Consider the following 25,674-nt stretch of genomic DNA (forward strand, 5'->3'; position numbering starts at 1 on the left):
TCTCAGGCCACCCCTGCCTCCTCCCGCCTGCCTTGGAACTGCCCACACCCCTGTTCTCGGGGGTCAGTGATGAGATCCCAGATCCGCCTGTGGGTCCAGCTGACATATGCCTCCCCTCTCCCCTGCAGAAGCCCAAGTACCAGGTGCGCTGGAAGATCATCGAGAGCTACGAGGGCAACAGCTACACGTTCATTGACCCCACCCAGCTGCCCTACAATGAGAAGTGGGAGTTTCCACGAAACAACCTGCAGTTTGGTGAGATGGGATCTCAGCACCCACCATGCCCTCCCGTCATGGTGCCAGCGTGCACTGCAGGGAGCCTGTGGGCCCTCAGATGAAGGGCCCTTTGTTGTCCAGGGCTCTAAGTAGGCTATGTGTGTGTGTGTGTCACAGGGAAGACTCTCGGAGCCGGTGCCTTTGGGAAGGTGGTAGAGGCCACAGCCTTTGGTTTGGGCAAGGAGGATGCTGTCCTGAAGGTGGCTGTGAAGATGCTGAAGTGTGAGTGAGGAGCAGGGGCTTCGGGAATTTGGGGGAGTCAGGAGAAGGTGGGTATGCTAGGGGAGGGTCTGCCCTGGCCTCACAAGAGGCACCACCCACATTTTTGGCCTATCAGAGCCTGGGGGACAGGGCCTGAGATTGGGGGCAAGGACTCTTGGCCTCTTTTGTGAGCTCCAGCCTCCCGCTAACTCCTGGGTCAGGAGAGGGAGGCTTCTGATGGAGCCTGAAAGAGGCCAGGCACACAGAGGCCACCCTGGGCCATGATCTGGCCACAGCTTGGTTTTCTGCCACTTAAGAGCAGTTCAGGGATGAGCCACCTCTCTTCTCTCCCTAACTGCCATCTGTGTGTCTGCATTTTTCCTTTTCCCTTTTTTGGTCACTAATCACTTTGGGGCACTGGGTGCACCTGCTTGCTCTCCTGGGTGTCTCCCATCTGTCTGTGTGACTCTCTATGTCCTGCTTTCTCCCGATCTATGGGACCTGTGGTTCCATCTTCCAGCCACAGCTCACGCAGACGAGAAGGAGGCCCTCATGTCAGAACTGAAGATCATGAGTCACCTGGGCCAGCACGAGAACATAGTCAACCTTCTGGGAGCCTGTACCCATGGAGGTGAGGGGTCCTGGCAGGCAGTGGAGCCCATGGTCTTGGAGCCTCTTGAGTGTCTTAGGGCCCAGGGCCACCTCACTCCATCCTCTCCTTCCCATCTCCTCCAAGTGACTGTAGGATTTCTATAGACCTCAGAGTTCCTCAAATTCCTGGACCAGGTGCCTGGATTGGTCAGAAGCTGTTTATGACGGATTGACAGTTCTGTGTGCTCTGATCAGTGGTTCTGACCTTGGTGGGTGTCTGAGTCAGCCAGAGAGGGGATAGAGTGCAGATCCCTAGAGTGCAGAAAGTCTGATTCTGGGGATCTAGAGTGAAGCTCCCATCCAACGACACTTGGACACTCACCACAGATGGGCCTCAGGGCCTGTCAGGACGGTCAGTCTCTCCCTTCCTCTTCCAGAGCAGCCTTGACCCATATGGAACTACCATAGACTTCCTTTGAAGAAAGAATTCTTCAGATACAGTTTTGGAGATTCCTCTGCTTTAGACAGATGGGATTACTGAGGTGCAGAGAGCAGAAAAAGCTGTTCACGGACAGGATTAGAATCTAGGGCTCCCGAGTCCCATTCCAGGGGGCCATGTTGCCCCACCTCATATTCCTGTCCACGTGCCTTACCCCACTTTCTTGGCTGCTCTAGGCCCGGTTCTGGTCATCACCGAGTACTGTTGCTATGGTGACCTGCTCAACTTTCTGCGAAGGAAGGCTGAGGCCATGCTGGGACCCAGTCTGAGTGTGGGCCAGGACCCCGGGGCAGGTGCTGGCTACAAGAACATCCACCTGGAGAAGAAATATGTCCGCAGGTAAGATCCTGGCAAAGGACAGGAGCAGGGGTAAGCCCTGGGGGTGGCCGTAAAGCTAACTCAGGCTTGCGTGGCTGTGTGGCCTTCGTATTCCTATCTCTGCCATGGGGAGGTCACCCCAGCTTATATGGGCCAACTCAGCTTTTCTACTACTTATTCCTATCATCCAACAAATACTTGGGCATCTACTATGTTCTAGGAGTATTGAGGGCAAAGATGTGCAGCTCAGAGTCTGGTGGAGACAGGCATTAATAAAATCATCACTTTAATGTATATAAAAGATCAAACAAGATCCATTCAGGGCTCTGGGCAGAGATGGGCAGATCTTGGGGGCAACTGCCCTATTTCTCCCACACTGTCAGGGGCTGATGCTGTCCGGGGCTGATGCTGTCAGGGGCTGGCTGCACAGCACCTGGACAGAGTCTGCTGGTTGTTGGGTGAGAAGGGGCAAAACAATGTGACTGTGGCCAGGTCCCTGATCTACCTGGGCCTCAGTTTCCCTGGGGTGAGCTATCAGGGGGTTGAACCTCTCAGAGTCTTTCCTCCTCTGTTATCCTATGATGCTGTGATTCCTGGAAGCCACCCGGACGCAGATGGACAAAGCCACATGGGGAAGCAGAGAGAGGAAGTGGCCAGTTCCCTGTCACACATGAGTCAGGGGCAGAGGCGGAGCCTGGGCTAGAACTCTGTTCCCTGGACTCCTGGTCCAGTACTCACCTGAGCCCACACTGCTGTCCTGAAGTCTCAGTCTTGGGGCATGTGGGGCCTCAGGGTCAGGCTGCTGAGACAGGAGCAGAACGAGAAGGGTATACATTGGGTTCCTAACTTAGCCACTGTCAGCTGCCAAGCCTGGGGAGGCGAAAGGGGAAGGAGGCCATTTCATTCCACCCAGTATCCTCGAATATGAGGGCTGGCAGGATCTGCTTCCTCTTCTATTCTCTGCTGCCCCTCTGAGAGGGCAGCTCATGACGGGCCCCTGCAGGCTGGAACCTCAGGCCAGGTCAAATCAAAATGAGAACTAAAGTAAAGTATTAACTTCTTATCTTCAAACATACAGGTGGGGAAAGTGCTCAGTGGAGCAACTTCAAGGACAAATGGCATGTGAACCAATCTTGCCAGTGGGTTCCCAGGCCACATTAATGGAAGTATAGTTTCTAAACCAAGGGAGGGGATGGCTTTGCCATGGTCACAGCATAAATAAGACACTCCCTTCTCTTTCTGGGAACACTAGAGTATGGGTATTGTCAAGGCGCACATCTTCATCACAGAGGGAACAGGAGAGGGTGGAGAGAGTCCAGAAATCATACCTAGTTGGAATATTAGAAGCAGTAGTGACTATTCAATCTAAAGAAGTGCTTTCTTCAACTGCCAACTCAAAGCATGAGCTCATAGGCATCACCTGAGACTTAGAAATGTAGGAGCTCAGGCCACCAGACCTGCTGAGTAATAAGATCGCTAATTCATAGACTCACAAATTAGTTGTGGCCTCAACTCAGGCTGCACCCTGGAATCACCTGGCCAGATTTCAAAGTGTGAATAACTGGGTTTTGCCCCTAGTTTTGGAGGTGGTCTGGGCACAGGGAGAGTTGACAACTCCCCAGGTGGGTGAGAGACACTGTCCATACAGAGAAGGCTCAAAGAAGGGGCCCTAGAATATGCTCAAATGCCTGCAGAGCTGTTATGGGGAAAGGGAGCTTAATTGTCTATGGCCTTTGAGCAAGGACCAGCGGGAGGAAAATCCCAGGGGGCAGACCGGCATGAGGGACAGTGAAGAGTTTCTAGCAGGCAGAGAGCTGCCCAGCGATAGAACAAATTGTCAGCTTCCTCATGGAAGGCCAAGCAGAGATCAGTGATTACTCACACAGAACGTGGCATGGGATTCCCGGTCAGAAAAGGATGTTCAAGTTGACCTTGAGGTCACTGTCCTTCCCTGCCCATTGGTGAGGCCAAGGCCTGAGCTGAGTGGTGTAGCAATAAGAACTCACCCACCGTCCCCAACCCTTTCTCCTATACAGGGACAGCGGCTTCTCCAGCCAGGGTGTAGACACCTACGTGGAGATGAGGCCTGTCTCTACTTCTTCGTCAAACGACTCCTTTTCTGAACAAGGTGAGGAGGTGCTGGGCTGCAGGGTAGGGTGGGGGTGGGGTTGCTGTGCAGAGAGGGACTGCTGGGGTCTGGGCAGGGAGGGGCAGGGGTGTGATGGGGCTGCCGTGACATCTCTCCCCACACCAGACCTGGACAAAGAGGATGGGCGACCACTAGAGCTGCGGGACCTGCTCCATTTCTCGAGCCAGGTGGCTCAGGGCATGGCCTTCCTTGCATCCAAGAACGTGAGTCATAAACTGGGTCTGAGCATGATCACGTTGGGCAGGGGGGATGGCTGAACCTCTCCCCCACCCCTACCCCCATGAGGCTGGATGACTGAGGATGAAGGGGAGGAAAGGGGAGCATGTGATGGAGCCAAGGAGGAGCCAGAGTGCCAGAGAGCAAGTGGACAGCGGCCACACAGCCTCTAGGAGTGAGTGGGAGAAAACTGCCTGCGAGTTCCTCCTCCGCAGGACAGGGAGAGCCCCAGCCTGAGTAGCCCCGTCTCCCTGGTGTGCAGCAGGCTGCAGAGGACCCCATTTCCAAGAACAGGCTTCATTCCTTGGTTTGGGTCAACAGTGTGAACAGGACAACCCATGTGTCCCCTTGTGAAGCACACGGTCTCGTGGGGCTGATGAAGGGAACTCCCTGAGTTGTTGTGAGAGTATGAGAAGGTGTTGTGAGGGTATGTGTACAACACACTCAACCCAAGAAGTGCCCAGTGAGAGGGAGCTGTGACCGTCCTCCTTACAGCAGATCTGGGAGTCCAGAGTTTGATTATTGGCTCTGCCATTTGCTGTGCGACTTTGAGCAACTATTGCGATTCTCTGAGCCTCAGTTTCTACATCTATAAAAATGGGCATAGTCACAGGGTTATAATGTGGGTTGATGCTTAGAGAAGAGCCTGGCTTGGTAGAGCCCTAGAGGTGGCAGGTGCTGTTGTTAGTAACCAGCGAGGGGGGCAGAAGCTGTTCCCAGCGCCAGGGCTCACTACTTCTGTGCCCGAGCAGATTGCTTAGCTCCAAGTCAAGAGCTGGTGCTCAGGGCCAGAGGGCCACAGCAATTGGTGGTTTTTAAATACTAAACTATCTGACAGCATTAAATTTCCTCCGACCTGGGTCTCAGTAGAAGGTAGGGACAGGAGCCAGAGTAGAGGACCATGACTGATGCCCACCCCCTCAATGAGGAGCCCAAGGCCTTCTGGGGCCCTGGCTGGTCCCCCCCAGCACCTCAGGCTCAAGTAGGGGAGGGGCTGAGACTAACCCTGCAAGCACTTCCCTTCAGTGCATCCACCGGGACGTGGCAGCCCGAAACGTCCTGCTGACCAGTGGGCGTGTGGCCAAGATTGGGGACTTTGGGCTGGCCAGGGACATCATGAATGACTCCAACTACATCGTCAAAGGCAATGTGAGTGCGGGGATGTGAGGGTGGGCCAGGCTGGGGAGCGGGGGTGAGCCAGGGTCCGAGATGACCGGTGTCTGCTGTGCCAGGCCCGCCTGCCCGTGAAGTGGATGGCTCCAGAGAGCATCTTTGACTGTGTCTACACGGTTCAGAGTGACGTCTGGTCCTACGGCATCCTGCTCTGGGAAATCTTCTCACTCGGTAAGCCGCTGGCCCAGCGCAGGATAGGCCTGGGGCTGCCTCGTGTTGTTATCATGGTGTCTGATACCTCATGGAGGATGCCACTCAAGGATACCTGGTGCCCAGGGCAGAGCAAAGGCTGATGGGAGTGAAATGATGGGCAGAGTCTGAAAACCAAGCAGTGCAGCTCCCGTGAGGGCTGAGCAGAAGCTCCACGCCACCAGGCATCCTGTCCAACCTGTTCCCTCACTTGCCTGCCCATGCAGTTGCCACTTCCTCGATGCAGTTTTCTCTTGTAATGTGCCTATCTTGCTTTTGGAGCACTAGGCCCAGGGACTTGGGCTAAGCCCTTCAACAAGCTCCTCTAACATCTTATTCCAAAGCCTGTGCTGGAATTCTGGGTGTAACGAGGCCTGCGAGGCCTCTGTGAAAACCCCCCAGTTCTATTGAAGCCTACGGCCTTTGTAATGCGCACCCCAGCCTTCCCAAGATGTATGTGGGTGTGGGGCAGATGAAGGTGAGCACTGAGCATGGTCTCCTACGCGATCTTGGCCTTTGCAGGGCTGAACCCCTACCCTGGCATCCTGGTGAACAGCAAGTTCTATAAACTAGTGAAGGATGGATACCAAATGGCCCAGCCTGCATTCGCCCCCAAGAACATGTAAGTGAGGGACCCCAGGGAGGAAAGAAGATACCCCAGGCTTTGGCTGAAGGGGCTAGAAGTGCACCTGGTCCCAGTCTCCCTATCGGGTGGTCCAGGGCCAGGCTTTACCTCCCCCACAGTGGGCCAAACCAAACCTGTTTCAGAGCGAGTTCAGGGTTTGCACTGGTTTCCCAGGTAGTCTAGAGGGTGTTCTCAGAGGTCTCCTAACTGGGACTGGTTACACAAATGATTTTTAAATCAGACTCTTATCACGACCTCAAGGCGGGCTCCTGTCATTTCTTCTGTCCTGGCAAGCCGTAGTGTCAGCCAGCCTTTCACTGCACAGCCTGCAGCCACTGCGGCCTCTCCACTGCCTCAGCACAGCTGGCCCACCAGGAGCTGCTGACCCCCCACCGCACCGCGGCCTCTGCACAGGCCAGCCGGCCATGAATCCACCCACTGCACTCCTCCCTGGCCACTCAGCACAGCCGCTCCCCGTGCCCCATCCGGTTCACCAGCCCCAAGCCCCTGCAGCCCGCCTGCCCTTAAGTCTCCCGTTAGTCAGCCACTTACTCATCTCTCAGCCCAGCCCTCAAACCTACCTGCCGGCAGCAAGAGCGCCCCTTCTTAGCTCTGGGAGCTTGGGCAAGAGAACACCTCTGAGCTTTTTCTCCTTTCAGTTGTCAAATGGGCGTGAAATAAATACCTCCCAAGGGCTACTGGGGAGATTAAGATAATGCATGTCAAGGGCTTGGCACAGGTCTTGTGTCAGGCCCGTTCTCATTAGGTTTCAGGACCTCTGCTGGGCAAGACTGCAAGGTGTGGGGTGTGTGTGTGTGTGCCCGCTTGCCACGCACAGCTGTGTCACGATCCCCAGACCCATAAGCAGTTTCTGTCCCATCAGATACAGCGTCATGCAGGCCTGCTGGGCCCTGGAGCCCACCCGAAGACCCACCTTCCAGCAGATCTGCTCCCTCCTCCAGGAGCAGGCCCAAGCAGACAGGAGAGAGCCAGTGAGTGGGGCCAGCCTCAGGGTGGGTGGGTGGGTGGTTCCAGCAGGCCAGGCTGGGCCTGAACCATCAGGACTGACCACCCCTGGCCTCTCCAACCCAGGACTACACCAATCTGCCAAGCAGCAGCAGTGGCAGTGGCAGCAGTAGTGAGCCAGAGGAGGAGAGCTCTAGCGAGCACCTGGCCTGCTGTGAACAGGGGGATATTGCCCAGCCCCTGCTGCAGCCCAACAACTACCAGTTCTGCTGAGGAGACGACCGGGAAGCACTGCTTTTCCCTTCCTCCAAGCTTCAACTCCACTGTGGATGGGGCACCACGGCGGGGAGCCTACGGACTCTGCCCTTGGTCATTTCACTCAACAGCTCGGCCCAGCTCTGAATCTCAGGAATGTGAGATCCACAGGAGTTTGGGAAGAACCCTTCCGGGACCTGGGCCATCACTGCCAGTCAGGGGCTAGGGCTGAGCCCCCCGCCCACTGTTCTCAATGCTATGGCCTCATGCTTGCTATGCCAAAGGGGAGAACCCCCAGCTCACCCTCTTAACCTTGTTCCCACTCCCAGGAACCCCCTTCCCTACTCTCCCTCTTATCTCATTGGAAACGGACCGGTTTTGTGCCTATCAACGTTGGGAAAACCAGGCTTCTTGGGCTTTGTCAGAGTAGGATGCCCCCTGCAGCCGAGTGCCAATGGCAAGAGCAGAAGGGTGCTCAGAGACTGTGCCTGGCTCGGGTGCCTCAGAGCAGGGTGGCTCCTAGGAATGAATTGGACCTCCTAGTCCACGCCCTCTAACCTGGTCTCTACAGCCCCACTCGCTCTGGATCTGGTCGCTACAATGAGCCAGGTGGCAGCTAAAAGTTCGGGGTTCTGACCAGTCCCCTGTCATTCTGAGCTGGAAGGCAGGGGCCCGTGTGGCTGGCCACACCAAGCAAGCAGCATGCACTCCAAGTTGACTCCCCGTAACTAACAGTTGCCCTGCGGGATGTCTCAGTCATTAAACTAACAGCATTAACACAGCTGGCCTCCAGTTCTGTGTGTCCCTGGGGGGCTTGTGGATTCCCCAGGGTCTCTTCCACCCTCCATGTCAAGTGACCAGCTTGGCACCTCAGATGCTCAACCACACTGCGCCCCACACAATGAGCATGGAATTGACTCTTGCTTCACCAAAACAGATAATTTAATAAATTTTATTCTTGGCAGGGGAAGAAGGAGGGGAAAAAAGCCACCTACTCCACTCCTCTCAATAAATTAAATAACACACGGCCAATTCCCGTGCCCTAAGCAAACCTTAGGCACTTGAGCCAGTCCCGCTGTTTCCTTATGGCCCAGTCTGCTTCCCCTTCACAGAAGGGAGTTTTTCCTACTGCCGCCAGGTTATGTCATGCCAACAGGCCACATCCCCTCTGCGGTGAGGGTCCAGGGCCCAGAAAGGATGTAGGATGCAGCAGCAGTGGCCAGGGAAAGGAGGAAGGGGATCCTCTTCCTCAAAGCTCAGAGCAGAGAAGACAGTCCTGGAAGAGAGCTGTGGCTGTTTCTCCCTCCTCAGCTTCCCCTAAACTTGGGTGGAGGAAGAGGAAGAGGAAAATGCATCCCTCCTCTGGGAAAATCAAGAGCCCAAAGGGACCCCTAGAGCTAATGAGGCCCCCAAGGCCCCAAGTCAAAGGCAACAGGCTAAGGAAGTCATGTGGCTGCAGGGGCTGGAAAGAACATTCCCCAGGGGTGGCAAGAGAGACCGCAGCAGCCTCCCCACCTAGCGCTGGACTCTGCCTTAGCCTACCCCTGGTTCTCCACCCTGACCCACAGGAGGCTCCAGGGAAGCCACCAGCTACCAGCACTCCCTCAGCCCTCCCTTCCTCTCCGCTGAGCATACGATGTCCCCCAAGTGCTCTCTCAGGGCTAGTAAGGAGTGTCCTGGTGCTTCTCCTGACCCCCAGAAGCTTGAGAACCACGGACCCCAGGCCCCACCGTGCTCAGGAAATGGAAGCTCTTTGGTCAGTCCCAGCATCAGAGGCCTCCCCAAAGGTGAACGTTCCCGTCAGTCCCCTGGATGGATCTGCCTTGGGCAAGGGCCTCACTATGGCTTGAGACGGTGCAGTCCCTGTGCAAGAGCCCAGCTTATACTGTCACTGCAGCCACCTCTTCTTCCTCACCCTCCTCCTCTGCCTCTGTCTTGATCTGAGCAACCCCAAGGCGGTAGAGGGTATCTCGGATGACCACCTCGCCAGGCTGGCAGCTCTGCACAATATCATGGATCTGCCGGTTGACAATTTCACGGCTGGTGAGGAAGTCCATGAGGCGGTTGTAGAGGTAATAGTGGGTGGCATTGTCAAAGGCAATGGGCCGCTGGCGGACACTGTTTGGTTTGCTGTCTGCTATGGAGGCCAGGATGGTCGCATAGGGTGCCAACTCAGGGCACAGGGCTGAAGAGTGGTGCCCAGTGCTGGGGTCACCAGGACTGGGCTGTGTGTCTACGTGGACGATGTGACGTGTGGCAGTCTTGGTGACTGGGTGCTGGACAGAGTGCTCAGCCTCCATCATGTCCACGGTATAATGCTGGTCCAAGAGTTCCGGGCAGGATACGCTCTAGAGATAAGAAACCACTCTGACATGAGAGAATGACTATGGTAAAAGCTGTATGATGGGTGAGAGTGAAGGGGGGTGGTGTCAGTCAGCCCTACAGAAACCCTCAAGTTACCACATATGCTCACATCTCCTGGGGCAAGTCCCTTCTCCTCTTCCTGGGCTTCCATCCCCTTGGGAGGACAGTGACAGTCACAGAGGCCACTTCCCAGAACAGATGTTAGATTACCTGAGCTGCTATTGCTTATTACCATGCCTAGTCAATTCAGGCTGGGCGGCAGGGGAGTGGAGAGCGGGGCTCTCACTGAGGCTCAGGTGCTTTTCAGCAGTGCCTGGCACAACCTCCCAGAGCCAGTGAGTCCCTGGGAATAAGGAGAAGGTAAGTGATGATAACGTCCCCTTCTTCCTGTTGCCAGTCCTAATAACGGCTCTTCCAGCAAAGTGCACGTATGTCTGGTAGGAATCACTGCCTGGTACAAAGCACTAAAATACTGAGATGAGGGTCCTGCCACTTATCTGCTATGTAACACTGGACAAAGTCCATCTCCCCTCTCTGGACCTTACTTCACATTTTCCTAAAAGGAGAGGGTTGGCTAGAGTGGGGTTTTCTAAGCCTCTGGGCCTCTAGATCACAACAGGTATGCCATGCAGTATATTCACAGTCAGACCCAAGACCTGATTGATCCAGGCCTTTAGTATGCCAATGTGTATGACATCTCCCAGAGGCAGTACTGTTAAAGGCTTATCAGTACTTGGAAGGCAACCCCTTTGACCCCAAAATATCTGTGCTTGGGACACCTTGGGCACTCTTAAGTGATATGTAAGGGACTCACACACACATACAGGGCTTGGTCGGTAAAAATCTGTGCAGTAAATGCTGGCTCAGAGCATCAAGACAAAATATTAGTTGAGACAAAGGATGCTAGAGATGGTTCCCAGAAGGCCTTCCCAAATAACCAGGAGGTGAGACATGGTCAGTCTGTGGGACTTATTCTAGTTTCTCAGAAGGGAACTTACCACAGGTGGCTCTGCGGGGCTAGAGAAACAGCCCTGGTTCCTCCCCCACATTTGGTTGGTCAGCTCGGGGTAGCAGAGGTCAGCACACAGGGCCACTGGTGTGGCCATGTCTACCACATAGACAGGTGGCCAATGGCGGGAAGAGACAAGCAGATCCACGTGGTCGCGGGCACTCTCACCTCGCACAAGATACTTGGAGCCACAGATCACCTGAGCAGGGAGATGGAGGGCATAGCACAGAGTTAAGAAATCAGCAGACAGAGTTGAGTCTTCTTCCCAGAAAGATGAATAATCAGGTTTCATGACTAAAGCCATGGCTGTCCTGCCAGAGCCCATCACATTCTGCTTCCTATTTCTGTCCCTAAATAAAGTTGCCAGCTCATCCCTGACTTCCTGAGAGAGTACAGCTGGGAGCATCTGGTCTCCAATCGAGGCCAAGAGGTCCCCAACCCCACCCTCCACACTGCCCTACTAAGTACCATCTAGTCCACAGGCTCGAATTCCTAGCTACACAACCCCAGCAGCTAACAGCTGGTTAGACATGGGGGTTCCTGGACCCTATCCCAAACCTAAGGAATCAGCCTTTGGGGATGGGGTCTCAGCATCTGGGCTTTTGAGCAGCTCCCCTCTAGACCTGGATATGCCACCCAGATGGGAACCCCATGTAAACTAGTAAACACCTCCACTGACTGCGCTTCCCAGGAACCACTTCATTGCTGGGGAGGGGAAGCTGTGTGTGCAGTGGGGACCCGGTGTCTCCCTCCACCTCCCTTCCTTCACCCCCACCAGTCTTAGCTATAACCTCTTAGTGCTACCACTCGCCCATCACAGCCCTGAGCTCTGTAGCTCTCACAGCTGTGTGGTCATGTGCTTCTCATGAGCCAGTCCCTAGTCAACAAACACAGTCCTCTGCTCAGGGTCTGTTCTGCCAGGGGAAAGGCATCAAGCCTGCCCCTCAAACACAGCTTTTGTTGAAGAAGTTGATAATCAGATTCTCTTTTGACAGCCAGTTGCCATGCCCACTCATGCAGCTGAGTGAACTGAGGGCTCTGCTAGGAATCCCTCCTCCATTTGGTACCTGTTCAGGGAGTCTCCAACCCCAGTATCTTTCTGAACCTGTTCTGTCATACAGTACGAAACCTTCCCAGAGCTATCCCAGTGCCTTACCCTGTCCACGCTCCACAGACTTGAGGTGTGCCCTCCTTAAACCAAATCAGAACTACCTCTTCCCCAATTCCTACTCAGAACAGTCCAGTGGGTCCCTCACCACCCTCAGAAGGAAACCCAGACTGCTAATGCAGCCTACAAAGCACTACATGATCTGGTGTCTGGTTACCTCTCCAGTCTTCCTCTTCTGGGCTCACCATGTTTCCCTACTAAGGACTTAGTGGTCACCCTTCCCTCTGCTGGAACATTCTTTCCATAGCTCATCATTGGGCTTTCAGCCTTCTCTGGCTGCCCCAGACAGGAGCTCCCTGTTGCCTTCTATCTCAGGGCTTTGTCTTGTTCCTTCAGAGCTAGCCCCCTAGGCCATGGTAGCTCTATTTCTTCTCTGAGGTCAACTAGAGAGGAAGGACATCTTCACTAGTCACCTCTGTACCTTCAACAACTGACACAGGGCTAGCATCTGAAAGGGTGCTTAATATTCACTGATGATGACCCAAGCTCCCTTCCTAGTCCAAAGGGTGGCATCTGACCCAAAATGAGCTATTCCACAGGCTGTCCAGTGACCTAAGTGCCAGCTCCCACAGGATAAGCTGATCAACTAGATTCTGTGTGGGCAATCTGTCATGGACAAATTCACCCCAAGCTCCTCGTTATCCACTTACCTGATGGGGGCACACCTTGTAGATTTTACCCCCCGTGAGATGAGGTGGGGGCTGTCTAGCTCTGGTTCCATTCTGTACAGATTCATAGAGAGCCAACAAGGAGAAGCAGAGCTGTTCCTGGAGCAGGACAAGATTAAAAACAAAGTAGTAAATGCTAAGGGACCAGGCTTGGTGTGCAGCACCAAATGCTCACTTCAATACCCAAAGCAAGAGAATAAACTGTCAAGGGCCAGAGTATGCCTTGGAGCCTTACTAGCTTAATGTCTTTTAGGTACAGATGTGGACTCTGACGCCCTGAAAGGACCAGGTCCCAGAGAAAGCCAGCCAGAGTGATCAAGGTGCCAGAGTCTTTGAGGCCTGGGGGTCTTCCTACTTTTCACAGGGTAGGGAATGCTTCAAAAAGAAGCTAATATTTGAATCTGAACTTGAAGGAAGCATAAAATGTTCAAAAGAACACTAGTTTGAAGAAAAGTAAATAATGAATGGATAATGCACACGCACATAGCCTCTGTCCCTTTCTCCCTACCCCTCTCTCTGGATATAACAATGCTCATTCACAAAGGGCCTGGAGAGGCGATAATCACACACTGCTAAACGCCTTCCTCACAACCTTGTCAGGTCAGTATTTTGGTTATTTCCACTTTGTAAACCAGGAAAATGAGGCTGAGATGAAAGATAGCTTATCCAAGGTCACACCTAGACAGCGGGAAAACTAGTATTCCTGACCTCAGAGTCTGGACCCATTACCTTGGCCAGAAGAACTGATTGGAGGGAAAGGCCTTGCATACCTGTCATGACCTGGCTGCAAATGATCCCCCAGGTCTCCCTGACTGCCAGCAAGCACCTTGTGTACCACATAGGCACTTGTTGCAGATGCTCATCTCCTTGCTCAGAAAGCAAACCACCAGTCTGCTCCCTAAGTCCCTGTCTGCACTGAAGCCCCCACCACTCACCTTGGAGTCCTCTGTTCCAAAGGGGATGCCACACTGCCTCAGCAGGTGCTGGAGCTCCTCCTCACTGTAGGAGCCGATCTCCTCGAGCTTGCAAGTGCCCTCGTGGAGCAGCCTCACCAGGGCACTACCATGGCCTGTAAGAGACGACCCTGCTGAAGGGAGGACACTGCCACCAGGCAACAGGGGTTACAGGGAGTCCCTCAAGTGTGAGGATGAGAACCAGGGAACGAGGCCTAAATCCGGCAAGCAGTAGAAGCAGGCTCTGCCCTGAGCACTGCCCTCAGTGCTGAGGGAGGTGGACTCCAGGTGGGTCTTCTAACTTCTGCAGATATTTCAAGTCTCTCAGAACTGGCTTTTTGACCTTGAACGTCTAGGATAGAGATCCAGCAGAGTGCCCTTGCAAAGAACTCGAAAATCGGTATGCTTTTCATCTTTTAAGGTTTTTCAGAACCAAGATCTCAAAGGATTACCACAAGGGCAGCAACACGATGAGCAGTGGGTCTCATTTCAAAACTGTACCGCCTAACCAACAGTGAACTATGTGGAGGTGTTAAAAAGGAAAATGAATTTTAGGCCCTAAAACATCTAGTATGAGGTGGGACCTCAGCATCTAAAGTTAGGAAGTACTGTTTGAGAACTAGTGGATCACAACATACTCAATACTTATAAAATCACCTCAGTGGGTCATATCCAGAATTTTAAAAATGAAATAGAACAGAAAATACATTCCACTTCGTAAGGAAAAGTACTGTTTTGTGAAAGGTGGCTGCGGCTCTTCAAAATTCTACACCTGACTTTAACCTCTAGGGAATTTCATGACCCCTTGTCATGATCTTTCTATTAAGAGCCTTCTAAGTGGGCCTTCCTCCACCCCCTTCTGCCACTGATGCTATCTGGCCATGGAAATGTTCCAGCCTCTGGACTGGGCCCTTCCCTGACCCGAGTGAGCCACCAGGTGATCTTACCAGGTACCGGCTGCACATCCAGGTTTTTGTCCTTCTCGGTGTTGACGACCACAGCGCCTCTCATGAGTGGTGGGAAGAAGGGGGCAATAACAGAGGCATCAAACTTGGTGATAGGGATGCTGGCAGGGAAGGCCACCTGCTCAATCACCTCTGTCTCCATCGTGGCCCAAAAGTCCTCCACGTTTACCTCACTGGGGCCCAAGAACTCGGGCCAGGTGAACTAAAAGGTCAGGATAAAAAGATCAAACTATAGGAGCCACAGAGTATCAGCAACACAAGAGTCCACCATCTTGATCCACTCAAGACAACAAAGGTGGAAGGTGTCAGCCAGCCATGCACTGCTGGGCACCCCCAAATCTGATATCTTAGTACCTAACTGCTTTTTGGCCACATTCATCTCCCCCATACCATAGCTCTCCCCAATACTTGAACAGCTCTCAGGCCCTTCTGCATCTGCCTTTGTTCAAGTCCTTTCCCTGACCTGCAAGGAAAGGGGAGCTACCACCAAATACCTGTTACATGTAGGACACTGATTAACTACTGCACAAGTCTGGGGGCTGTCTGAGGTGAGACTACCACAGCAAGGGGTAGAAAGAGAATGTGACTGAAGGTCTAGTTCCAAAGGCCAAGCCCCCTGTTCCCCGCCACCTACAGGGCTAGTGCACACTGTAACTACACAAGTCTCCCACCACACTTCGCAGTCACGGAGCCATCCTCTCCATAAAACAAGGGGGCAAGGAATGCCAACTGAGCGTACTGCTGTGTGTACAAACTGATGTGTGACTGTCATCAGTCTAGGGGGTCCTTCTCTATGCAGTCCCCCTGAGGGGAGAGGCCACCAGACAGTCTCCTCATGGACAACTGCCAATTTGAGTTTAGTTCAGAAACTTGTTTCACCTCACTGACTTCAGAATACCCTTTACCTGCTTCTCCACACAGGCACCACATCACTTGCCACATACAAAAGGGAGAAATAGAGTAGACCCTGGTCTCTAGAGAGATATAGCCAGTACCGTAGAGAAGAAGAGACATGCATACCAAAAGTGAAGGGAATTCTACTCGATTCTGTGGGAAAGAGCCTTGATCAGAAAGGCAGATGCCAGTTAGGACTAGGAGAGGAGTTTTTGCAGGGAGGTGGGCATCTGTGGTCTCTATAGCTAGATGTGTTTTTAAAATAAAACTTGGGCTCAGAGTCCCAGGAAATGCTAGTGAGCATGGCAATGCTCATGAGCTCAGACTCTGGAGTCAGACAGTCAGACCAAGGTCAAGTCCCAGCTCCACCCCTCCTGGCTGAGTAAGCTTGAATAAAACCCCTGGGGGCTTTGGTCCTTTCATCTACAAAAATTCAGAGGGCTGAGGTGAGAAGTGAGTCAAGCCCTGAGCACAGCATAAGAACTGGCATATGTAGGGTGGGGGTGAATGGGTGATGGGCACTGAGGGGGGCACTTGACGGGATGAGTACTTGGTGTTATTCTGTATGTTGGTAAATTGAACGCCAATAAAAAATAAATTATAAAAAAAAACCTGGCATATGTAGTAACATGCTCAATGAATCCTAGCTGTGTCACTATTAACACTGCCATTAGATTACCATCTGACAAGCACATCCGAAAGAGTTTGAAAATAGACTCTTGGTGAGATAACAAAAAAGCAAAATTTTTTATAGTTCATTTTATCTATGAAGAACACTTAGAAGACTCCAGAAAGCATTATACTTACTTTCATATGTCTTGTTATGCACCAGAATCCTTCAAATGGGATATGTGAACAAGATATAGACTTTTTTTTTTTTTAATTGGGAAGAAAAGGAGGAATATACATTAAATCTTTAAGAGCCTCAGCTGGCTATGCCAAAACGCATCCAAGCTTTTCTCTAGAGGGCTCACAGCACCCCTGGTGGTGAACAGGTGAGCTGCAGGTCCACTGCCTAAACAAGACACTTCATGTTGCAGTGCTCCTTCTGGGATGGAAAACTCACCCCCACCCCTCACACCCGCTACTACTAGCACACTCACAGGTACTCCATCCCTATGCAGGCAGACCAGACCTCCTGAGCATGATCATGGGAGAAAGTTCAGCAATCTGTGCAATTTTTTAAAAAACACCATGTACCAGGTCAAGAAAGATTTCTATTATTCTCAGTTTAGTAAGAGTTTTATCACAGATGGTGTTGAATGAGAACGAAAGCCTTTTTTACATCTACTGAAATAATCATATGGGTTTTTTTCTTTTAAACTATACAAGGGCAGCCCAGGTGGCTCAGCGGTTTAGCACCGCCTTCAGCCCAGGGCATGCTCCTGGAGACCCCAGATCGAGTCCCTCGTCAGGTTCCCTGCATGGAGCCTGCTTCTCCCTCTGCCTGTGTCTTTGCCTCTCTCTCTCTCTCTCTGTGTGTGTGTCTCTCATGAATAAATAAAATCTTTAAAAAATAAAAATAAAAATAAGCTGTACAAAAGCAAATTATATTTGTATATTTTCTCATGCTGAAACAATGCTGCTTTCCTTGGATAAGCCTGTCATGATAGGTTACTTCCTTCACTGTTAGATATGATTGGCTATTATCCTAATTCAGCACTGTGGCATCTATATTCATGAATACAAGCAGCTCCAATTTGTTTTCTTATATTAAAAGTCTGGCTTTATTTTCAAGGTTATCTAGCCTTATACAATGAGGTGGGGAAATATATCTGCTTTTGTCATCTATGATTAGAATCGTATTTCTCGGGTAACTGTTAGAATTAATGTACGAAGCCACATAAATCAGATATTATCTTTATGTGAACATTTTTTAGTCAAGAACCAAGTCACAGATCAAAATCTATCCACAGTTCTCCATCTCACTCGGTCTAAGTCCTCACAGTGGCCCACATGCCCCCATGGAGAGTCTGGCTTCCTGCAGTCTCTCGAACCTCACAGGTCCTACTGTTTTCTCTGCCAGTCACGTGCTCCAGCCACATGGCCTCCTTGCTGTTCCTCAACCATGCACAGCAAGCCCAACTCAGACTGTTTCACTTCTCTCTCTGCCTAGAATATTCCTCCCCTGAAAGCTACTTGGACTTCAGATTTCTCCTCAAATGCCACCGTATCAGAGAGGGCCTCCCTGATTACCCTCTAGAAAACAGGAATCCCCCTCTTTACCACACTATTCTCTTCTTACCTCCTTTACTATTACTGTGTTACTTTTAATTACTACATACTGTTTATACAATAGACATTAATATAATATATACAATTATTAATAATGTTTGTTTCCTGTCTCCCCAAATCAGAATTCGAGCCCCATGAACACAGAAATTTTATGGGTTTCTTACTGCCATGTACAAGCATCTAAAAAATGCACCTGGTTCATGTTTAATAATAATTCGTTGGAAAGTAACAAATGCCTCTATTTCCATCCAGCCTTCCTTAGATGAAAAAGCCACTCGCCTCCCCCAGGCAGGACTAGAGCCATCTGCTCCTGGGACAGCATGTAGGAAGGTGGCTGCCAAGTGAGTGTGAAGACAGTTCTAAAGGTGGCCAGGAGGCACTTACTTCCACACTCTTCAGTGCCAACACGTTTTCTTCATTCCTCTGGGCCATTTCCACTTTGGGGGCAATACCACAGATGCCACAGATCATGTCATTATAGTCTCGGACAGTGAGGCACTCGAAAGCCCAGTAGCCATTGCACAGCAGCTCCTGCAGCTGGCTCAGCTCGTCTGAAGTCAGAGTCTTTTCTGCAATGAGAGCAAGAGCTCTGAGAAGGTCACAAAAAAGACCCTTAGGTCACTGGGGATGAGCCAGGGGCCAGCAAGAATAGCGACTCTTCAAGAGTGCTCCTCTAAGGACACTCAAGAGCACCAACCACCCCAAGGGTCAAACACCCTGGCCTTCAAGGGCTTGGGTGGCAACCCCTAAGGGCAATTCCAGTCAGTTATATAATTGTCTTGCACTAACACCTACCAGGCACCAGACTGTGCTGACAGCTTCAGATACGTTATTTCACTTACCTCACACCTTTACAAAACAAGCTATTCTCATTCTCAATTTATAATTGGAGAAATTGAGGCACAGAGAATAACTGGCTCAAAAATCATACTGCCACTAAGTGGCAGAGCCAAGACTCAAACACATGGCTGTCTGACCCTAGAACCTTTGCCCTATTCCATCTGACTCATAGCAGGCAAGGTGCAAGGGAACTGAAGTCTACAGGGTTAGGAGGGAAAAGTATCAAAAGAAGGAAAGCAAGTAGAAAAACAATTTCTAATATTAAGGAGGGTGGTCTCCACCTTCAGGTCTCAATATAACATGCAGCAAGGCCAACTCTACTATGATCCTTTGATCATAAGAGTCAGCTTACTTTTGTGCTGAGGGTCTCTGGATGGATGGAAAGACTCACACTTTGGGCGTTTGTAAAATTCAAAAGGAGGAGTGTACCAGGGAAGCCAAGAATGTATCCTTTTCAAACTATTAGACTCTTCTCTAAGGTGATTCAACCAAAGCCCATCACTAAAAGTTCCCAGGGAACTCAGGACTAGTACGGGAAAGGGAGGAAGCCAACCTGTACCTGTCTGCTCCTGCACTGACTTCAGAACAGCACTGATGGACACCCTGGGGTCCTCTCCCAGCTTGATCTGGTTCCGGATTGCAAAAAGCAAGTCCAAGCTCACTAGTAGCTTGTTCCCCACATTAAAGAGACCTGCAAAGTTAAAAAGAGGCAACAGAGAAACTCACTGTAAAATATCCACAATGGCAAAAAATTAGAAATAAACTAAATACCCAGTAATAGGGGAACAGTTACATTAATTATGATACATTCCTAAAACAGAAAATTATGCCTCATTAAAAAAGAATAGGGACGCCTGGGTGGCTCAGTGGTTGAGCATCTGCCTTTGGCTCAGGGCATGATCCCAAAGTGCTGGGATCCAGTCCCACATCGCACTTCCTGCAGGAAGCCTACTTCTCCCTCTGCCTATGTTTCTGCCCAACTCTGTGTCTTTCATGAACAAATAAAATCTTTAAATAAAATAATAAAAATAACATAGACCTAATTGCTCTGACATGGAGTTGTCCATAATACACTGTTAAATGAAAAAAGCGAGCCATGAATTCTGTAGAGAAATTTAAAAAACAAGAACAAAAATCCTCTCTATGGGCCACCTTAGCCCTCATGACCACCAGGGCCCACTCTTCCTCTATTTCTTAATGACTGCAATGTGGGTAAAGGCCAGGAGCACAATCCAGCCCAGAGATGTGTAGGAGATATAAAAAAGCTACAAAATCACCCCTAACCAAACAAATCCCAAGATAAAAGACTTAGAGGGATTTATATGCAATCAATTTAAGACAAATAAAAGAGGATGATTTTATAAATATAATTTTTTTTTTTTTTTTGCACAAAGTACAATGCACAAATTTGCACAAAATCAGGTTCTGGAATGTGCAACCATGAAAGAAGAGTATGGAGGAGTGGGGAAAGCCTTTCTGGGCATGATACCAAATGCTGAAACCATAAAGAAGATCAAATCTGATTACATAAAAATTAAAACAAAAACAAAAAGCAAATAAAATCCCCAAAAGACAAAAACACTTTGTGTCCAAAAACAAAAACAAAAACAAAACCCACAAACAAGTTAAAAGATGATTGATAAAATGGGAAAGAACTCAGTCAACAAAATATTCCAATGAATAGAAATGTTTACAAAATTCAAAGAAATTAAAAAAAAAACAAAAAACAAAAAAACCCCATATAATCCTCCTTGTAATCAAAGAAATGCAACAAATTAAGAAATGATACCCCAGGTTTTACCCATAAATATGGCAAATTTCAAAAAATATTGATCTACAAAAAGTTCCTAAAGCTGCTAAGTGAGTTTAGCATGATCACTAGATAAAAATTCAATAGACAAAACCCACTGTGTTTCTACACTAATACTGAACAGTTAGAAACTGAACCACATCATTTAGCATTGAACACAGTAACTTAAATATAACAAAACATGTACAGGATCTACATGCTGAAAACTACAAAACACTAATGGAAGAAATAAAAGAAACTCTAATAAAATGGAAAGGGATAAGTTTTTAGGGATTAGAAGACTGAATATTTTTAAGCATGTCAAGTTTTCACAAATTGATCAACGGATTCAACGTAATCCCCATTAAAATTCTAACAGGATTCCGCAGATACTGAGAAGCTGATTTTAAGATTTATACAGAAATGCAAAGGAACTAAAATAGCCAAAGTAATTCAGGAAACAGCAATTCAGTAAGAAGAAGGCTGGAGGTCCCACACTGATTCTAAGATCTACTACATGGCCGTAGTGATAAAGACCAGTGTGGTATTGGCAAAAGAATAGACAACATGAACCAACGGAACAGAACAGACCATAGAAATAGACCCACACATATATGATCAACTGTTTTTCAACAAAGGAGCCAAAGCAATCCAGAGATGGCTGACCAACTCTGTTAATTTACGAGTCACTGAATTGTACACTTAAAATGAGTTTAACACTATATAAATCATAACACAATAAAAAAAAGTGGAAAAAAATGACCCAACTACATTCCATAAGAAACTCATTTTTTAAAAACATGAAACTCACTCAAAGCAGAAAAGACTACCTTTCAACAAACGGTGGTGGTACAACTGTATGTCCACATGCAAAAGAAGAAAATAAAGAACTCAATCTGGGTCTCCCACTAACAATTAACTCAACATGAATCACAGACCTAAACACAAACTACAAAATAATAAAACCACCAGAAGAAAACATAGAAAAAATATTTATGATAATCTTCACCTACACAGAGAGACCTTAGACAGATCATTAAAAGCATAATTCCTAAAAGAAACACTTGATGAAGTGGTCTTTGTTATGACTAAGAACTGTCCTGTGGAAAATTCCATTAAGAGAATGAAAAGTCAAGCCAGAGACCATAAGACAACATTTGTAAATCACTTATCTGACAAAAGACTTATGGATCCAGGATATATAAAGAATTCTCAAAAAAAAAAAAAAAAAAAAAAAAAAGAATTTTCAAAATTTGATATTAAGAAAACAATCCAATTCAACAGGCCAAAGATGGAATAGATACTTCACCAAAGGAGACACATGGATGGCTAATAAAACCATGAAATGATGCTCAATTTCATTAGTCATTGAGGAAATACAAATCAGAACCATAGTGAGATTCCACTTCACACAACTATTAGAGTGGCTTAAAAACAAGAACCAAAAAATGGACAATACCAAGTGCTCACAAATGGAGTAAACCAGAATTCTCACTAACTGTTGGGGGTAATGCAAAACGGTACAAACATTTAGGTAAACAGTTTGGCAATTCCTTTAAAAAAATTAAACCTACACTTAGCATATAGCTCAGCAATTTGACTCCTTGGTATTCACCCAAGAGAAATGAAAATTTGTGTTCACAAAAGCTGGTATGTGAATGTTTACAGCAGCTATATTGGTTAAGTGTCAAAATCTGGTAACAACATAGATGTCTTTCAACAAGTGAACAGATAAATTGTGGTATTCCACACTGTGGAAAACTACTCAACAATGAAGAAGGAACTACTGATACATTTAAACAATATAATATAGATGGCTCTCTTTTTGAGAGTGTGTGCATGAACATAAAGAGTAGCAGAGATTTCCAGAAGACTCTATTCTGAATGTGGAACCTGATGTGGGGGCTCGATTCCAGGACCGTGAGATCATGACTTGGGCTGAAACTAAGAGACACTCAACTAAGCCACCCAAGTGGCCCCAACATGGATGACTTTCAAAGGCATGATGTGTAATCAAAGAAGCCAGATTCACTTAAAATGCTACTTACATTGTATATCAACTATACTTAAAAATGTTGTCATTTTTAAAAATCATTTAAAAAAATGCTACATATTATGATAAATGCCATTCAGAAAAGATGGAGCTATAGGAATAAAGAACATTATCAACTGGTTGCTAGAGGCTCAGGGGGAGGGGTAGGTATGATTATCAAAGCACAGTACAGGAGGGTTCTGGGCAGTGCAACTGTTCTATCTACTTATGGCGTTGGCAGTTACACATCTAGGTGCATTTGTCAGAACTCACGCAACTGTCAAACGACAAAGTAAACTTCACTGTATGTAAATTTAAAAGTAAAGCTAAAATTTAAAAAACATAATCCTGTGTACTACTGCACTAGACAGACTGAAGGGAAATGGCGCTCTCATTAACTGCTGGCAAGAGCATAAAATAGTACAAACTAAATAGAGCAACACAGGACATTAAGAGCATGAATTCAAAATAAGGCACCATAAGGTTCTGAAGACAAAGAGAAAAACAAATATTCTTTCATCTTCAGCACTCAATTCTACATGTGAAATTCAAGATCCAAATTCTGACAGTGTTGGTACATGGTGAATGTTCCACAGATGTTTGACATTGATGAATGTATAGGGGGAATGGGTGAACACACAGCAATTCCATTTGGAGCACTTATCCAAAGGGAATAATTAAGGCCTACACACCATGAGTTAATTATAAAGAGAATTCTAAAATGGAGTCCCACATGGCCCTTAAAAATGGTCATAGATTTCTCTACTTGCTGGCATAGGAAGATGCCCATGATACACCGCTAAACTTAAAAAGAATATTCCAAAATGATGAATAGCACAATCCCACTTTTGTTGAAACAAAAACTATAAACCCATTAATCTCATACTTCCTTATATTCTCTATAGATGAAAATAACACATCTGAAAGATTAAAGAGCATAATGTTAAGTGTTTATCTGATAGCAGCACAATTACTAGTGATTTTAGTTTCTTTTTTAGATTGTCAGCATGTTCCATTTTTTCCACAATGGAGATGTTATTTAGGAATGAACTTTGTTTAAAGATCCCAGATTAAAAGTCCTAACACTTGAGAGATAAACATCATCTTCTAGGGCTGAGACACCCAGGAGGAAAAATTCCCTCTCCCTCAGAAGCCCCATCTGAGAGAAGGTCCAGTGCTCAAAGGAGCAAAGGTGTGACCCACAGAGGCTGTTCCCAAGCCTACTTTGGGACCTTTGAGGGAAGAAAGGCTGACACCCACCTGTATAGATGTCCATGAAACTGTGCAGGGCCAGACAATGAGGATTCAGACACACCTTCACCTGGGCAGTCACCACCTGCAGCCGGCTGGCTGTCAGCAACCAGCACTCCTGCGGCCCAGCCAGGGAACTAGTACCAAAACATCACCAACAGAAGAACAGAAGGGAAATCAACATGATGCAGTTCCTGGGCTCAGGGATTAATGGCAAAATTCTCAAGACTCTAATGAGGTAGGCAAATGAAAGTGCCGAGTGGGGCTTGTGTTCCAGGGTTTTCTAGGTGGGTATTCCCACTCTGTTGGAACGAGGTCTGTGAAATCACTCCTAAAGTTAACGTAACTCTGGATTTATTACCCAATTTAACCAATTCCCCTGAACTCCCAAATCCAAGCTTTGTGCTGGATAGTCCAGATGTAAATAAAATCCTAACTTGCAGATGTAAATAAAATCCTAACTTGGTGACAGTAACTTTCAGGCATTTTCCAATAGAAATAATAGATAATTACTATTATTTTACTTTAGAATTCAAAAGCAAAGGAAACTTAAGCAGAGAATAACACCTTCAAAGGCTATAGTTTCACAGCTGTCTGAAATAAGGTACAATATGGGCCGAGGAAGACCGGGCACTACAGACAGGGTAATTCTGAAAGGGGTGCTTACTTTTGTCCCCCTTTGAATAATGGGCTGCTACAGAGTAGGCACTGCGTGGACGGAGACTCATAATAATTCGACCAAGACGTTTGCTCGATGGTGACTGTCTCCTCACTCACGTTGGACAGAATGAGTCGAGAGCTGTTGAGTTCGTGAATCAGGGCGAAGACCTCGGCCAGCTCTGACTCATTCTCAGGAATCTGCAGGACTTTGCGCAGCAGCTGCAGCGTGGACTGGCGCTGGATCTCCCTTTGGGCCAGGCTCAGCGGCTCTGTGGCACTCAGCACATCTGGGAGGGGGGAGCTGACCTCCTGGGAAAAGAGCAGACTGAATGATCAGCCAGCACCGAGACTCAATCAGAGAGGCTACCGGTAACAGAGGGACGGGCCTGACCATGGTGGAGCGGAGGAAACCAAGGCTTCAAACCAGCTCAGTTAGTAATTTGCTTTGTGACTCAAGGCAGGTGCTTTCTCTCTCTGGCACTGGTTCTCTCTCAGTGAAACAAGAGGATGACACACACTGCTTAGTAACAGTTCTAAGAGTCGGCTTCCATTCACCAGGGATGGGGTTTGGAAAAGAACACACCCAGGTCTCACTTCTGGACATGCCACCTAAGAGCTACACCTGTGTGACCCAAAGCAATATACTTAAATCTTTCTGAGCCTCAATTTCCTTACCTATGAAATGAAGGATGAAATACTAGTTATCTCCTATAGTTGTACAAAGTAAATAAAATATTGCAAGTAAAGTACTTGGGATAGTACCGGGGAAACAATGAAAGCTCTATGAACAACAGTTTCAATATGTAAATAAGTAGCTGCATTGCTTCCAGTATTTCTCTAACACCTTTATCTTGCAGGTACAAGGGAACTCTTTTAGACACTAGTCAGAGGCTTTCAGAACAAGGTTCTGAAATGCTCATAAAAATAGGTCCTTTTTAATGGAGGTTCCTCCCTAATCCCTTGTACAAATGCAGTAGGAATCACTCCCTCCCGGATACTCCCAGCGTCCATTCTTTTACTGCAGAATTTACTGACTCACAGTTGGTGAGACTATTCCCTCATCTTTGGTGAGTATAAGCATCTTTTCCGTGCTTGTTTACACATTCTCGATACCAGCATAAGAGCACACAAAAATGCTAATTCATACCTGCTGAACATGTTACATGTTGCTTTGCAGAAATTAATTGCTTAATAACAAGAAGGAACTTTCTATTAACTCTGCACACCTACAAGAACTCTTACCTCATTATAAGTTTGGCTACCTATCTTTATCCCCACACTAGACTGTAAGCTCCTCAAGAGAAGGGACCACCTCCTATTTATCTCTGTATCTCCAAATGCCTGACCTATAGTAGGCATTCAATGTATGCTTGCTGAAAGAAAGAATG

General features: G+C 48.3%; 2 protein-coding genes across 3 annotated transcripts in view; one reads left to right on the forward strand and one right to left on the reverse strand.

Moving 5' to 3' along the window:
* CSF1R (colony stimulating factor 1 receptor) overlaps positions 1 to 8,239 on the forward strand; it is a 30,368-nt gene extending 22,129 nt beyond the window's left edge. The window contains exons 11-21 of the mRNA XM_026008765.2: positions 129 to 255; positions 394 to 498; positions 998 to 1,108; positions 1,744 to 1,906; positions 3,922 to 4,013; positions 4,140 to 4,237; positions 5,277 to 5,399; positions 5,483 to 5,594; positions 6,135 to 6,234; positions 7,121 to 7,229; positions 7,330 to 8,239. Of these exons, the coding sequence (XP_025864550.1) occupies positions 129 to 255; positions 394 to 498; positions 998 to 1,108; positions 1,744 to 1,906; positions 3,922 to 4,013; positions 4,140 to 4,237; positions 5,277 to 5,399; positions 5,483 to 5,594; positions 6,135 to 6,234; positions 7,121 to 7,229; positions 7,330 to 7,476 (1,287 nt within the window). The 3' untranslated portion in view covers positions 7,477 to 8,239. The remainder of the gene's footprint in view (positions 1 to 128; positions 256 to 393; positions 499 to 997; positions 1,109 to 1,743; positions 1,907 to 3,921; positions 4,014 to 4,139; positions 4,238 to 5,276; positions 5,400 to 5,482; positions 5,595 to 6,134; positions 6,235 to 7,120; positions 7,230 to 7,329) is intronic.
* A 157-nt stretch (positions 8,240 to 8,396) lies between these two features.
* Positions 8,397 to 25,674, reverse strand: part of HMGXB3 (HMG-box containing 3) — a 47,225-nt gene continuing 29,947 nt past the window's right edge. For both annotated transcript variants that reach the window (XM_026008736.2, XM_026008745.2), the window contains 9 exons: positions 24,294 to 24,595; positions 23,636 to 23,763; positions 19,114 to 19,245; positions 18,099 to 18,283; positions 14,568 to 14,787; positions 13,603 to 13,736; positions 12,650 to 12,766; positions 10,821 to 11,030; positions 8,397 to 9,806 (listed from right to left, as the gene is read on the reverse strand). In XM_026008736.2, coding sequence (XP_025864521.1) covers positions 9,339 to 9,806; positions 10,821 to 11,030; positions 12,650 to 12,766; positions 13,603 to 13,736; positions 14,568 to 14,787; positions 18,099 to 18,283; positions 19,114 to 19,245; positions 23,636 to 23,763; positions 24,294 to 24,595 — 1,896 coding nt within the window. In that variant the 3' untranslated portion in view covers positions 8,397 to 9,338. The remainder of the gene's footprint in view (positions 9,807 to 10,820; positions 11,031 to 12,649; positions 12,767 to 13,602; positions 13,737 to 14,567; positions 14,788 to 18,098; positions 18,284 to 19,113; positions 19,246 to 23,635; positions 23,764 to 24,293; positions 24,596 to 25,674) is intronic.

Source organism: Vulpes vulpes, chromosome 4 (assembly GCF_048418805.1).
Source record: "Vulpes vulpes isolate BD-2025 chromosome 4, VulVul3, whole genome shotgun sequence".
NCBI classification, from domain to species: Eukaryota; Metazoa; Chordata; class Mammalia; order Carnivora; family Canidae; genus Vulpes; species Vulpes vulpes.